This window comes from Urocitellus parryii, chromosome 2 (genome assembly GCF_045843805.1).
Source record: "Urocitellus parryii isolate mUroPar1 chromosome 2, mUroPar1.hap1, whole genome shotgun sequence".
In the NCBI taxonomy this organism is placed as follows: domain Eukaryota; kingdom Metazoa; phylum Chordata; class Mammalia; order Rodentia; family Sciuridae; genus Urocitellus; species Urocitellus parryii.
In genome coordinates, this window is record NC_135532.1 from 179,054,790 (window position 1) to 179,071,969 (window position 17,180).

The window sequence follows — 17,180 nt, forward strand, 5'->3', positions numbered from 1 at the left end:
ACATGAGTATACTTTAAATTTTAGATGGTCAAGTATATAGCAGGTGGTTCATGACTTAAAGGCTGTTTTACTATCTCTCAGGACATTGAGGACAAAACAGAAAAATATCAACAATCATTCTGGGAAATGTTACAGGAACTCTAGGCACCACAATTGATTGTATCAACTAAGAATCCAAGTTCATGTCTTCCGTCTCTCAAGTCTAAGCAGATAGTTATCATGCCTATCCCATGGAGCCCACCATATGTAGCCTATTTAATTAAAGATAGGTTATAGTATTCATTCAGGGGAGAAAAGGTTAGTAAAAATATACTTTCCTTCTAATAGACCCTACTTTACTTTACATAAGGATTTATGATAAGCATAGTTAATGTTAGCGGCAGGGGAATTACATACAGAGCCTGCCCTTTAGTTAAAGATTAGTAAGGAACTGCTGTACTTTGACTAAGGAAAATGGAAACTCTCTGAGAAAGCAGCTCAACCAGTTTTATGAGAATAAATGTAGACATTTTTAGATGCTTTTAGAATATAAGATTTTTATAAGGGGACTTTTAGATGGGATCTTAAGTACAGGTGTGTTTTAAACTTAAGAGATTACCAATTGGTTAGGAGAGAGAGTCTGGTTATGTAGTTTGGCTTCTGTTAAATAAGGAAATGTCAAATCCTGGAAATTGTAAATTGATGCATTTTATTAATAATTCTGTACCCATAATGATAAGAAAAAAATAGAATAAAAGGAGACAGAGAGAAAGCAGCTGACAGCTCTCTCTCTCTGGAGATTGCTCCAATGAAAGGACTCCTTGTCTCATCCCTTGCGCAGATGCCACTCATCCTTCAGGACCCCCTGGACCCCGCTGGGGCAGGACCCTGGCAGGCACTAAGCTGCACAATTAATCCTGCTCTGATCTGAAAGCTGAAATCACTATGCTATGAAAAGTTATTTAAAGAGAGACAAATTATTGTCTACTTTGCTGAGAATACACAAAAGCATATTAATCCTATCAGGAATATGTTAGTAGGAAGTATTCATATGGGAAAAAGAATGGCTTTTAGGCTAGATATTTCCACAAGTTAACATGATTACTTACATGACTGTGTTAGTTTATGGTGTCAAGTAGAAACTGTAGAAACCACTCCACTGTCAATTCTCATAATTCTTATCATAGTGAAAGGTCTCCTGGTTAATTTTCTTCAGATTAGAAAATCTCCATTTCTAGTAAATGTCTACTCTGTTTTTTGTTTATTGTTTTTTTTTTTGGGGGGGGGGGTTTATGGTAAGCATTTCAGTACACAAAAGTAATGATAAAATTCTTACAAACAACCTGAATGTCTTCATAGCACAACAGAACTTTTGGAAATATCTTCTACACAGTTACCACCAAATAGGAGGACAGTAAACTCTCAATTATTCAGAAAGTGATTATCAGGTTTGAAGGATCTGGTCAGGAATCTCTCTCCCTCCTTTTATGTTTTTGGTCATGTCTCTGCTATTTTAGTGGACTGAATTCAGTGTCACGTCAGCCACAGCACAGTGGGAAAGAAGGTCCAAAGTCTCAATGACAAGGATGCTTAGAGATCAACTATGAATTTTGTACCTCAATTAACAGTTGACCATTAATCACATATAGAAGTACACAAAGCTCAGTCAGAGTCAAACTAATTTAAGGCAATACTGCTCCTCATAGACATTGCTGACATGAAGTGCAGGATACATCAGAAAAGCGACTCTGTAGTATTAAAATTTTACCAATTCACTCCTACCTTCTTAACTTTTCTAGAATAAATTTTAGCCATTTCTGATGACACTTGTTATATGCTAAGAGCAACAACAGCCTCTGGGTTCATCCCTTTAATAGTGTTACATATCATCATGGATAAAAAAAGATTCTTCCACCAAGAATTTGGATGACATTGTACGCCATGCAGCATTAATAGGACAGTCTATAGTTTCCTTCTCTGCCCATATTACCTACCATGGGCGACGAAGGAAAATGTACTCTATCAACAGTAAGAAAAGCAAGTATGGCTTTAAGACACACAGGCACCAACAGATATGAGAGAAAATGGGACTGTTTTAGAGTCACTTCTCTGACTATGAGCAGTAAGTAAGGGACGTAGTATGTACTTTAAAAATCTTTTCATTTTTTTCTGAAAGATTTGTTTTTTTATGAATACTTCTAAAAATCCTATGCTATCAGAATATGGCACACTATATACAGTGAAATCTACATGAACAGTGTACTCTTTCAATGTTAATACTCCTTACACAAATGCTATCCCCCTCAAAAGGGAAAAAGCCTTTGACTTCACTTTATTCTGTTCTCAGTCCTTCTAGCTATTTATAAGAGGAGTCTCACTCCTTTATTAGGCTCTAAATCTTAACCAATAATCATAATTATGTTCCAAAACAATCATCACTGAGTAATCAATCTTCTTGATATTTCCCAAAGTAACTATTACATTAAAGGCAACAAATTAAACAAAAATCAAGGCCCTAAAATGTTAACCACTCATGTGGTAAACTGAATGCACCATATAATAGTAGGTATTCCTGATTTGGCACAAGACAAATTTAGAAAATATTTGATAAAGAAAAATAATTATCAGTTTAAAGATACTTATTTTTATACTAACACATTCTGAGAGAAAGGGATGGAGAGCTGTCAATAATTTTTAATTAATGCATTACCTAGTTCTTTCTCCAGCCACATCAAACAAGAGGGAAACGGGTTGGGTTCAGAATTTTCTAGAATGGTTCAACAGAATATAAGGCCCAAGGTCATGAATTTTAGCATATGTTGAACTAGACCCAAGGAGCTCATACCATTCATACCATTCTGAAAAGATTTTACTCCTGGAAGCACTTATACATATCTTTCTTTTCTAATTTAGATGTTTGTCTATAATCAAAATATATATATTTAGCTGTGGGGAGTTGCAGTTCAATTAGTATGCCACCAGGTATTGTGAAGTTATTTAAGAATTAGTAATACAGCAGTATGTAAAAATCACTTTCTAAAAATTTCAATGTTCTTTTACAGCAGGTAAAACAACTATCTAGCCTCCCAACAAAATAATTATGTCTAACAGTGGCTTGGACACTGGAGTCAATTTTTTTTTTTTTTAAGTCAGAGCATTTAATGTGACCATTATCTAACCCCTCTACCAGGTAACAATTTACAAAAAGGTAGGGAATGAGAGTGAAAGATAAGGCTCCATAACATATTGTACTCATTCAGCAATATTGGGGTTAATGGGATTTGGCTTCCAGAGAACAGAAATCTAGAAACAAAGGTTTTCCCAAGATCCGAAGTATTCACTTATATCACAACATTAAAACGTAATACATTGGGGCCTAAAAATTAAATTGCATGTGTTCCAGTGGCGGGAACATAAAAAAAAAAGTGTAAAATGCTTACACATTTATATAAAAATGACAACGTAAAAAGAGAACACAGTGAGGAATGTCTGGCAGTTCATTAACAGACAGTTGTTAATTGCCTCTATAATCTCAAAGATAATCATTACATTATTTGAATGAGAAAGAATGAGGATATAATTGGGAGAATTAGATTTCTATCTCCTTATTCACTGGTAAATAATTACAGAAACTCTTAAAAATTGTTTGCTTTACAAAAAAATAAAATAAAGACAAAATATTTCAAAGACTAATCTTTAAAAAACCTAAAAAACAAAGTAACAAATTTTCAATACTGATGAATTGGCTGTCAAAAGGCCTATATCACCTTTGCTCACTAAGATAGCTAAAACAAACAGCATTCTGGTTAAGTGTTAAATGGTCTAACATTTTTTTGACTAAAGTACGTTCAGTTAACATTTTACAATAATAAATATGAATGAATGACATACATGAGAAACAGAAGAAATGAAGAATTTTTAAAGCGAAATTGATCATTGTATGAGATAGAAAAATAAACATTTATAAAATTAAAATATGGCAAATGATGTTGCCCATTTGCCTAAGTTGATATCAAATAAAAATACAATTGCTGTTTTTCTTTAAAGTTACCATTAAAATATTTTAAACACGAAGCAAAACCACAGGGCAGAAAAAGAAAAAATATAGCATTATTTTAAGTCAACAAGGCTAATCTGGATATTGAAATCACTATGGAATTTGACTTAAGGCTAGACTTCCATTTTCTCTCCCCTTCTCTACATGAAGATTTTTCTATATTCACTTCACTTCACCATATTCAAAATCCTGTTATCTTCCCTTTCCTCCATTTCTCTAAAATGACTATATCCCTTAAGGTTTTTTTTTCTTCTTTCCAGGTTACCATATGCCTAAAACTTAAATTTCAGGTACATTATACTCAAGCTCCTATAATATAAAAACTTTATGAAAGTAATTATCTTTCTCAAAATGAGATATTCAAATATACTGAGAATCTGCTCTAAATAGCTTCCTGATACTGCCCAACTTTAAAGACCATCTGAAAAGATAAGGCAAAAAGAAGGTAGTTCCCAGCAGGGTGATTAACAACTTTTTCTTTAGTCACCTATATATTTCATTCCTAAAGAAACACTATTGAAATGCAAAAATGTCAGATTCCATACAATAAAAAAGAAGAGCAAGTCAAGTAATGGAAATTATTGTATATAAATATATAGATTGATTGCCACTTATGTTAACTAAGTACTATGGGCAAATAAACATATTTTATGAATCAGTTACTAGACAAAGACACTGAATATCTTGAAGAGGGGCCTAAAGATCTTCTACAAAGTAATACAAGGCCCACTAATGCCCCTTTATAAATATGAAGAGTCAAACTCTTGTATTTAAAAAAACACTATCAAATTCAACATCATGTTGAATTAATTTAATTATTGACAGGTGCACAAAACGTTACTGAGACATTGCCAACAAATACTGCTGACTTTTAAAGAAGAAAGAGAACCTTTGATCTACAGCCAGAGATATTGACATCACTTATGCAATCAACTTCCAATTTAATTTCCCTTGGCTCTACAAGTGAATGTAAAACGAGGACCAAGGACGGGATATAAAGGTTTTCACTTTCAGCTGACTGCACAACCAAGTTTCAGAGAATTAAGTTTTTGTAAATAAAGGGTCCACTCCCCAGGGGCCTCAGAAAGCCTTGCTACTAAGAAAACATCCACACAGTGTTAAAAAATGGTGTCTAGGCCAGTTTTCCCAAGAGGGCCTAAAAGGGTACAAAAAACCTCTATGGTCCATGTATTCAGAATAACATTTTTCAAATTCTCCAGATGTCTCTCTTTTAAATACTTCGTAATTATGACTTTTTTATTTTCCCAAAGAAAATAAAAAGCAAAGGCCCTGTCCTTCAAAAACATCACACACTAATGCACCAAAAAGCTGCTTCTTATACTCTTATTTTGCATTGCATCCAAATGTCATTTTTCACTGATTATTTATCTCCATATAATTCTAACTGCTAACTAAAGCTTCATCCCTAGATAACCAATACTCCATACATACCAAACAAAATGGCATCTTATAATTCCCTTAAATACTATATCTCAGGAAGTATATCCAGCACAAAGGTGGCTAATATTCAGAAGCTGCATTTTCTTATACTGCCCAAGTGATGGAAAATAAGCAAAATATTTGAAATGAATTGAAATCATTTATAGTCAGAAAAACACTTGAGAAAAAAATCCCAGGAATGCAAACAGGCAGAAAATAATAAATGTGGGATGAATTCTGTATTATCCAGTAATATTTGCTACAGTGAGTCCATTTTCAAGGCAGATTCCTAGGTTTTTAAATTTTTTACTGCTTGTAATGGAAACCTGGGGAGGGAAAAAGAAACAAAATTAAGGGAAAAAAAATCTCTGAAACTCATTTTTTCTCCTTGCCCAAGCAAGATAATTTATCTTTATTTCAAGAGGGTCCTCTTTGCTTTGCTCTTGATTATAAAATATTCATATCCAGAGAGTTATTGTGTTATTTTAACATTATGCACAAAATATATGTCAAAGACAATGAGGCACCCCCCCAAGTGATGCATGTATAATTTGAAAAAGAGAAATATGAACAACTTTCAGTTAAATCAAGGATGATAAAAATGCCACCAATTGATGGAAACTGTGATGAGGGTGTTGTTTTGATAAAGACATTTATAATATCCAATATCTTTTAAATGTATTTAATTGATGGAAACTGTGATGAAGGTGTTGTTTTAATAAAGACATTTATAATATCCAATATCTTTTAAATGTATTTTGTCGTACTCTCAAAATTGGATGAATATCAGAATGGGGGAAAGGAAGCTTTTAAAAATGCAAATGTCTAGCACTGTTTACCAGGACATTCTGATTTAATTAGTTTAGAAAAAACAAGAAAGTAAGTCATCTGTAAAGAGATATTTTTCTTTAATGACAGTTGAAACAGTAACTTAAAGAAATGTGGGAAGACTACAATTAACTTTGGAAAAGGATAACAAAAAATATCATCTAAGAAATCTTAAAAAATTGTAGGGACAAATTAATTCTGTCAATTGATAAGATTCAATGTTTAAAAAGTCCATTGAATCTACAAACTTCTTGCATGTATTTTATTTTATATGACAACTTTGACAACTCTGAATCAAATATTTAGATTGCCTCTATTCTGCAGATGAGGAAGTTAATATATAACAAACTACCTTTTTATTATTTGAAATTACACCTACCAAAAAATTCATGTAAGTGAATGCATATCCTTGAAATATACAATCAATTACTAAATACAACCATTTTAATTTAGATGCTCTTATTTTTCTGCATTTTCTTTACTCCACCTTTTTTTGCATAAAATTTTATATGGTACATATGTATGCTTATTTAAACCCTAATTAATACAGTCATGGGCAGAAGAGAAATAACAGTCAATACAAGTTGAGCATCTCTTATCAAAAATGCTTGGGACCAGACCTGTTTCAGATTTTAGAGGTTTTCAGATTTTGGAATACCTGTATAGACTTTATTAGCCAAGAAAATCTAATCTAAAAATATGAAATCTAAAATGCTCCAAAAATTCAAAACTTTTTAAATACCATATCAACACTCAAAAAAAGTTTCACATTTTAGATTCTGGGATTACAGATGCTCTATCTATGTATAGAAAGCAGTCCAACAAATCTTAATGTGGTCATGATAACCCTTTAGGAATCTGTTGAGTGGATGAGCTCTGGAGGAAAATGCAGAAACACAGAAACATTTGCACTCAATTTAAGGTGCTTTTTTTTTTTATTTTTTGCATTTTTGTGTGTGTGTGTTGTAATAAAGAACAACACAATGATCTACTACAGAAAGAACTTACTTTCCACTCTAGTAATCAGAAGATATCATTTGATTTTCCAATTTAACAAAAGGTTTATTAAAAAAAAATTCAAAACCTGACCATATACACTCTTCTTACCTTTATGAGAGGAATCCGATTTTGAGAAATGGCGTGTAGAATTATGCTGGTTTGTAAAATGAGTATAATCCAGACCCTCGGCCTCTGTGTTTGTAGGTGGTGGTGGTCTGAAGGAAGCCAAAATTTAAAGACATATCAAAGTAATGGTTACTACAATTCTACCTCTCATTGGGTTACATGGCAAACCTTTTTCTGTAGAAATGAAAAGCCAAAATGCTTTAGAAATCTCACTTTAGTTCCTGGATAGTTGCATGGCCTTATTTGACCCTACTTTATTTTGATGCACACAATGTAGTCAAAACAAATATTTTCTCAACACCTCACCTAATATTTGTGGGGCACTGTGCTAGAAAAACAAAGATAAAAGAGATATAACTGCTGGTATTAATAAGTGTACATTGTCTCAGTAGATTTTACCAATAAAGAGTAAAAAATGAAAAAACAATGGATGATTAGAAAGTAATAAAGTCAAACAAAAAAGAAAAGGAAGGAAGGAGAGGGGAAAGGTGACAGGCAGGTTAAAAAGGGATGGAGGGAAGGAGGGAGGGAGGCAGGAAACTTCAATAAAACTTAAAATTTCATGAGTAAAGTTCCTTTATCCACTAGGTGGCAAAGCAGATCTTAGTATATTTGCAACTTTCAATGTAATACATTTGCAAATTCTTATGTAAAAGAAAACAAAAATACTAAAAAATAATTTTTGTCACTCTAAACTTTTATTATTTTAATTACTTAATATAGATTTTTTTGTAAAAACTGGCATTGATGAAGATAGTGAACAAAACCTTTCATTCATTATTTTTTTGTTTCCCAAAATTATACTCAAATTTTGTGTCAAAACATGGAACCTGATATAGTTAAGGGTGAAAGGTTGTATTTTGTGTAATTATAAGGCATAAGTATCCTGAGTTTGTCAAGTTGTAGTCAGTTTAGTACAGTGGGCTCTGTAATATAAAAATAAACATAAATGTGTTCAAATTCCTTACCCTATCCTTAGCATTAAAGTTCTCCCTGGGTATTTAGCATCTGGAATAAGTCAGAAATGGATGTAAACTTGTATATACAATTAGGACTGTGCTGTAGGTTCTATACAATTATCTCAACAAACTTTCAGGACAAGTCTGCATAGTGGGAAGCCTGCACATATTTTAGATTTAGATTAGGTTGGATGAGGTAATGATCTAAGTTCACATAGCTGTTAAAAATAGCAAAGTCAAGACCTGATCAAATGGACTCTAAATCAATGCTCTGAACTACGACAGAAGGACATAGGTGTTTGCTTTTACCAATAGAGCAGCTGTGTTTGCAAACAAGAGAGATCCGTATCTATACACACATATGCATGTGTGAAAATGTATTTTCATAAGATATGAATGTTTTATATTTTCATTCATGTCTTACATTTTATATATATATATATATATCTCAATTTGAGTACAGTAAATGTGGCATTTTTCATTTCTCATTGAACCATTTGTTTAGAAATATTACAAATGAAAGGAATGGTGCTTTTCTTTTAATATTACCTGGCATTTATAGAAAGACAGAAGCCAAGTGGGACTCACAAAAAAACTCCCTAATTATTGGCTAGACAATAACTCATTAAGAAAAAGGATTTTAAACCTGCAAACAGAGCAAAGGATGTCAACGATACTCTGGACTCTCCTTGTAAGGATCAACAAATCACTTTAAAATGCCCTCAGTTCTCTTGGTGTTTGGTTCTGTTTAGTTTCAGTTTATACAGAAAAGAACTATTAGCTTATTACTTGCAGGGATCTTACCAACTTTTTTTGTTGTTGTTGTAACAAAAATGGTTGTTACAAAGTTAAGGGTATTTAAAAGTAAAGTTAGAAATAATGTCATTGATTAATAATTTGTAGTTTGCATTGTATTTTGATTACCTGTTTCCTATAGTGCTCATAAAATGATTTGTATCTTTTTGTTGTTGTTGGTTTTGGTACCAGAGATCGAATTCGGGGGCATTCAACCACTGAACCACATCCCCAACCCAGTTTTTGTATTTTATTTAGAGGCAGAATCTCACTGAGTTGCTTAGCGCTGCACCATTACTGAGGCTGGCTTTGGAACTTGCAATCCTTCTGCCTCAGCCTCCTGAACCGCTGGGGATGATTTGTATCTTTAAGCGATATAGATAAATGTCCTCAGAATTCACTTCAGAAGTCACTTCTTCAAGAAACCTGCCTGGACACCCAAACAAGGTTAGGTGTCTCCTTATGCTCTTATACACACTATGCTTTTTTATCTATGGAGCTTAACATAATAATAATAGTTATTGAAATAACTGTTTAGACAATAAACTTCATAACAGCAAGAAACAATTCATTCTTTTGGACTGCTGCTTACCCCTGTTCTGAACAATTATTAAGGTGTTCAATAAATATTTAATAAATGATTAAGTGGAGATAAATATAATTCACATACATAAGAATGTATAAGGAACTAAATGAGATTTATAAAATCTTTAGAGCTTTCTAAGGTAAACCTGCAAGCAAAATATCAAATAGTATTTCCAGTATAGAGTTATACAGGTAAAACAATTTGGAATTTGGGTTATAACTTTTTCCAATTACAAAGAGTTAGAAGTAATCCAGTCTACTGACTAGTTTTCTTATTTCCTTACAAAGAGAAAAACAGCTTAAATAACAAAAGAAACTGGAATTTCAACCATGAATATTACAAGTACTACGTGAGAATTTGTTTCTCCTCTCTTCTATTTCTACTACTAACCCACTGAAATAATAAACATCTTGACCTAGGAAGCTCCATGTTTTTCAAAACTTGAAATCATTGCTGTCCATATAGATAGCTAAATAAACTTTTCTACCATGACCAAAACAGGAAACTAGACTCTAACCAGAGAGTATATATACATAGTTGTGTAAAACACACACACACACACACACACACACACACACACACACACACATATATATATATATATATACAAACATACACACACATATCTAAGGTATATAAACTTTCATTTTTAACTATGAAAATAAATGTTTCACAAAACTCTTGTTCATTTTTGTTTTGCCATATATATAATCTTTCAGTAAATGATATTTGAAGGCAGTGTTTCCTCTTAGGTCAAAAAAGATTTAAGTTCTACTAGCAGCCATAAGTCACTTTTCACTAATAGCCCTTTTTAAAAATTTATTGATTTATTCTTTTTTTAGTTATAAAGACAGTAGAATCCATTTTGATATATTTATACAAGTATGAAATATTCTCTTTCTATTTAGGACCCCATTCTTTTTAATTTTGTATTTTCTGAATTTTTTTTTTTTTTTAGTTGTAGATGGACACAATACCTTCATTTTGTTTATTTCTTTATTTTTTTAAATGTGATGCTAAGGATGAAACCCAGTTCCTGACACATGTGAGGCAAGCGCTCCACCACTGAGCCACAACCCAAGCCCTAGGACCCCATTCTTGTGGATGTACATGATAGTGGGATACACTGTGATGCTTTCATATATGTAAACAGAAAAATTATGTCAAATTCATTCTATAATATAGGGTCATTTGATTACTCTTTCAATAAGCCTAATATTTTTAGGATATCTATTTATATTTATATTCCAATAACTTAATTTCAACAGGAGGAAGCTTTTGAAATAGCTGTCCAAGACTATTCTATCAAATCAACTATAAAGGTAGTAGTGTTCTAAAGAGGCTAAGGACTTATTATGAAATCACTCTAAAATTGATTTGAATTCATTTGACTAAAATCGTCATCATCAGCATCAGCATCATTATCATCCAGACATATTTACCCATAGCTGCCTTTTATTTTATCTAGATATTGTGGAGTGTACTAAACTATATAATTCTAAAATGTGGTTTAAAAGATATTTGGCATGTGTTTAACCAAAAATTATGAGAGCAACAGATTCTATATAATTAAACAGACTATATTACTATTATCCTCAGATCAATACAAACACAATATTATTTTGTTAAGGGTATTTATCTTTGGAAAACACATGAGCTTAAAAACAGAGGATGGATTTTTAAGGACACTAAATATATTCATTTGAAGAAAGCAAGTCCAGCAACTTAAGTATTGGTAATAAGTGGCAACAACTGTATATATTTTTCAACACAATAAAACTTACATTTATAATTTTAATAAATATTAATAAGCAGGACCAAATTTCAAGGTAGTAATGATTCAGAATTAAATATTAGGTTTAGTGTTACTTTTGTCTTTTTTCATTCTAAGTATATTTTAACTGGTAAATAAAAAACATAAAATTTGTATATATTAACAGGATGACATATTTATACATGTATATATTGTATAAATGTTTAAATCAGATTAAACATATCTGTCTCCTCATTTATCATTATTTTATGGTGACAGCTTTTAATATACTTTCTTCTACCTTTTAAAAATGTACAGTTCATTACAGTTATTTATATTCATCTTCCTGTACAATAATAGCCCACCAGAACTTCTTGCTCCTGTAACTTAGTTTCCATTGATCACCCTTTTCTCATTCCTCCCTCCCTGCTCCTTTCCCAAGTATCTTTTCATATTTAATGTTTTGCCTTCATATTCTAATTGAAATGTTGTCTTTCAAAGACAGACAACAAAAAACAATAGAGAAAATAAGAGGTTACTTCCTCAGAGACTTAAATATTGATAACTAAAGGTGGAAAGAGTTATATTTTTCCTATAAGTAGGACTCAAGACTGTTTGAGAGAAGTCAGTCAGGAAGTACATATGCCACAGCCAAAGCTATTTGCTCTGGTGGGATTTAGAGTTTGCAATGACTCAAGTATTTACCTAAGATATTGAGATTCAATGCAGGAATGAGTTTCAGCATCTTTAAATGTCATGCATACACTAGTGTGGATGAAGAAATCCAATAAAAATTTAACACCTGAGATTTTATTTAGGAAAATGGTTAATCTCATCTCTCCATAGCTGAAGGTATAAATTCAGTGAAGACACAGATGGAATTGGTCCTTCAAAAAAGCACACCTTTCCCTATACACCCCAGTTTCTGTAAAATATCACTTATTTGACTTATGCAACCCAATTTAAGACTAGAAATTTTAAAAGTTTGAGAAGAACCCTAAAAGATTTGACAGCACCTCAAACCTGCAGTTTTCGATATCTTCTCCAAAGAATAGTCTTTTCAGGCAACTGACATCTCCTTACTCAAAATTCAATTTCCTCTCTCCCCTTTTCAGGTATCATCTTACCGTGCAGGCCTGTCATTTTTAGACCGGTGGTGAGCTTCATCATGCTCCTTTGACTTTGGGTGTGTTGATTTAGCTGGTTTTGACTATGAACAGAAAAAGAAACAAACAAAATGTACATATACACATACACAAAAAAAGATCAAGCAAAGGAAGAGGTTAAAAAAACATTTAAGTTCTCCTTTAGTAATTTCAGGTTACTTACATTTAGTTAAGCAACACAAACTTATTTTACATACAGTCACTCTGAGGTTTTAAAAATACATATATATGTATTGTAATATATATATAATATATATACATATATAAAAATACATATATATGTATTTATATGTATGTATGTCTATGCTCACAGATATATACACATATACACACACAATGGCAGGTCGAAGATGGTTAATGGAGCTATATGAGTGGGCAATATGCAAATAAACAAACAAGGTCACCCACACAGGCATGCTTGGCTATAGATTGTTAATTTAACAGCTGAATAACTATTGATATGAACTAAAGATACCCAGAGTCAACAGAATCTACGTTTGGGCTCTCAAACTTCCTTCTATATACCTGGCTGATGATTTTCTAGCCAGGCAAATAAAGCACATGCAAGTTAAGTTGCCCAAAAGAAGAACTATTACAGCACCAGATATAAATCTAGAAATCACAGAAGTCATGGTACTTGCTAGACATATGGCCATTACCCTCTGACTTTCCCAGTTTATAATTTATAATACACCTACCCTTTTCTAGTTAACAAAGAATTTGAATAACTGTGGCTTATATTATATAGCAGAAGCATTTGGGTATTCTTGATTAAAAATAAAATGTTAAAAAAAATGTTTGAATTACTAAAAGGATAAGGCGGGAGTTAACTATACATAATTAGTATGGAAATAATCCTTTCATTTGATTTAAGTCTGACTCATGGATAATCGAGGAAGAGAAAATGATAGAGCAATATTATCAGTCTTGGTTTCTATGTCTTCTTCTGCCTCACAATCATTACCAAAAATGTGAGGCGAAACCAAAGCCCAAGAGAGACTCTGTTTGAAAGAGAACAGTGCTAAAGATCAACTGTATCATGAACACACATCCTAAGTTGCATGCTTCCAGGACTGGTGCAAACTCTCTCCCTAAAAAGTCTTTATAGTGTGTATTCTTGTACTGCTCCTCTGCTTTTATTCCATCCTACTGGGTTATGTATTTGTTAGCTATCTATCTTTGTTTTCCTTTTTGCATTACATAAGATCATTTAGGAAAGATCTTCTTTATCCCCATGTGGGTCCAGTGTGGTGCTTTGCAAACAGTCACTGATGAGTAAAGTCTGTAAAACTGAACTTGTAACCACCACATACAATAATCAGATTATAGCAGAAAGAACTGCAGTCACTGCTTGTTTTGTCAACTATTTCCAATTAATGAAGGGAAAAAAAAACAGTCCAAGCTAGTGCTAAAGAGTTCTTCCACTGTGACATATGCAATAATTTGCTAGTGATAGGTATGTATCTGTCAGTCTTCCATAGAAGTTGTGTCAATGAAAAGAGAAACAAGTACATGGTAAGGATAAAGAATAACACAAGTATAAAAGGAAAGTAGACAGAGCAGATTACCATGAAAATTCTGAAAGCATGTGAAAATGCTCTATTCTCCTATACTGTAAGTATATGCAAACAAAGATCATTCGTAACCAGAAACACATGCATCTTAGGTCTTAAAATGAATAGACTAAGCTTTTTCAATCTTTGGAGTTATCTTTTTACATAATTATTTTCAAGAACTCAATGACCTGTCACAGTGAAACAACTTTTACACATTAGATTCACATATGTAATATCCTAAATATATTTGCAGAGCTTATTCTAAAAGCAGAGTTCCCTTCCCATTTCTTATCTTATTTCTATTAAAAAAATTAAAACACACACACATACACACACACAACCACACACAACCACACCATACCTTCCACTCAGAGTCATGCTTTCTTTTGTCCAAAGATGACTTCTCCCGCTCTTTGGCTTTCTTATAAGCTTTCTTTTCTTCTGCCATTAGAAGTCGAGCAATTTCCTAAACAAGATCCAGTTAATATCATAAACTACAAAGTTGCAGGTAGATTACCGGGATATTTCCAAAAAATATTGTTAAATTCATTAACACAAGCATACCTCATCCTGGGCTACTTGAGCTGCTCGCAGGTCCACCTGGGTAGCCTTTGATGTAAAAGAAACAGGAAAAAAAAAATTAAGACATTCATGTTGCCCACTTAAAAAATCTTATACAAAATACACTGGTATTTGAAACTAGTTGTGATTAACACCTCTGAAGCTGATCAGCAGTTGGTGTGCTTTCACTAGTCAGGCAGCAATTCTTTTGATCAAATCCTCCAGCAGGTTCTTAAGAGAATTGCTAGAAACTTCATAATGCCGAGATAGGGACTTGGAGATCTGTTGTCAGTACTTAGTAAATGAACCTGGATGTAACACCTCCCCCTATCCACTTGGGCTATGTTCCAAAACCCTCAGTAGATGCTTGAAACAGCAAATAGCACCAAACCCCATATATAGTTGTTATTGTTTTTTTTCCTGTTCATACATACCTATGATTAAATTTAATTTAAATTTAGGCACAATAAGAAATTAACAATCATGAGTATAATTATTATAATAATAATATATTATGTATATTAAAATATACCAAAGTTGTGAATTGTTTCTTTCTGAAATTTTCCATTTAACATTTTTGACTACATTTAACTATATGGGTAACTGAAATTACAGAAAGTGAACTGCAGATAAGGGGAGATATTGTACTCCCATTTTTATTTTCCACATATCAAAAAGATTTAAAAAAACAGATTTCAGTTTCTTAACTGATAGAAGACTATAATGCCCATTATATAATAATAATGTTTATTCAATTCACAAAAAAAAACTACTGATTCACCTGAACTTTTGCCTTAAAATATGCTCACCAAAAGTTCTTCTTCTTGCAGTTTTCTGGCAATTTCAGCATCATACCATTCCTGATCCCTGTGGGTGACTCGTGATGCAGGAGGGCAGACAGCATCTTTCACTACCCGTGGCTTCATTCCTGGAAAAAACTCACTGCAATAAGGCAACTGTGGTTGTTTCCTGAAAAGTTGTGAAATTTAAGAAAAAGAAGTTTTCCTTTATGTATCTAGCATTGAAAATATTGCCTCCATGCCCAAATTCAGTGTGGGGTGCATCTGAAATATATTTTTCCCTAGGTATGCAAGTACAGTGCTGCTGATCATCCATTTTAATAGTTACCCGCCCCCAAACCTGCCAAATAAAAACCCCCTTTCACACGGTCCCATTAACAGCAGAATATTGCACAAGAAATTACAAGTGAGGCCTTCACAAAATGGAAAGTAGAAAAAGAAAAAGTCAAGGAAAATCAAAAGAATTTATTTAAAAAGGAGGTTACAGCATCATTAAAGAGACCAAGCTGACAAGACTAGAGGAGGTGAGAGAGACTCCTAGTTACCTCAGATGGCATATCTTACTGCAAAGGGAACAGAAATACCATCACCTGCAAATTATGTGAAAATACCTGTTAGCCAATCAATGGCCCTGCCATGGCTTCTGCTCTGATGATAAACAAACCCATTTCTTCAGATCTTTACCACAGCTTTCATCCATCCTTTAATGTCATTATTAAATTTTAGGAAGACATAAGAGAAAAATCACAGAGCAGTGACCTCAGAGTTCTATTCCTCTGGGGAAAAAGCAACATGGGGGACTGGTGAGTTTGTTGTTTTTTTTTTTTGTTGTTGTTTTGTTTTGTTTTGTTCTAACTTTAAAATGTTATCTAAGACGAGTTTTGAGAGCTATTTCAAAATTATGACTATTTCTCTTCATACCCATTTATAACTGCAATCACTCAACAGTGTAAACTGTAGTATATTCAGAAATAATATAAATTTTGAATGCAATGAATAAAATCAGTCACTTGGAACATCAACTTTTAGTAACTGAGGCACAGAAAGGGAAAGAAAGTTTACTCCTAATTGCCTCTCTTATACCAGCATTTGGCAACTATGGATACATATTATAATCGCCTGGGTAGGGGTGATTTAAAGAAATTTTTAAGGAATATTTGCCCCACTTTAGTGTAGTGTGGACTTGGATAGGTTTAAGTCTTTCCAAATAATTTATATTTACAACTAACATTGTAACCGCTAGTTTAATATATTATCAAAATGCCTTATCACACTAGATTTACTTGCTGAAAATATGGAAAGGGAGAATTTAGTGAAGTGAATTTAGGTTATATTGTGAAGCCCATCTTTGTAGAGTTTTCAGCCTAGTCTTGTGATAAACTGAAAAGCTACAGACCCTTATGCTTCTATCTTTACCACAGAGAAAGCAGAGTAAACCTAGTATTTTAGCTCCAGACTTACATAGACCATTTCAAATCATCCCTAGAGCTACTAAATCTTACAGGGGGCTGGAGTAGAGAGGGCTGTTCTGAACCTAAATTTCTGATTGGTTTATGACAGCAAGAAAACAGTGGC

General features: G+C 32.8%; 1 protein-coding gene across 1 annotated transcript in view; it reads right to left on the minus strand.

The window, feature by feature from the left end:
• Window positions 1-592: 592 nt before the first annotated feature.
• The window catches only part of Ccdc50 (coiled-coil domain containing 50), a 65,540-nt gene continuing 48,952 nt past the window's right edge, over window positions 593-17,180 (minus strand). The window contains exons 7-12 of the mRNA XM_077795370.1: window positions 15,615-15,733; window positions 14,809-14,853; window positions 14,606-14,710; window positions 12,650-12,732; window positions 7,412-7,518; window positions 593-5,802 (exon numbers count right to left, since the gene is read on the minus strand). Coding sequence (XP_077651496.1) covers window positions 5,783-5,802; window positions 7,412-7,518; window positions 12,650-12,732; window positions 14,606-14,710; window positions 14,809-14,853; window positions 15,615-15,733 — 479 coding nt within the window. The 3' untranslated portion in view covers window positions 593-5,782. The remainder of the gene's footprint in view (window positions 5,803-7,411; window positions 7,519-12,649; window positions 12,733-14,605; window positions 14,711-14,808; window positions 14,854-15,614; window positions 15,734-17,180) is intronic.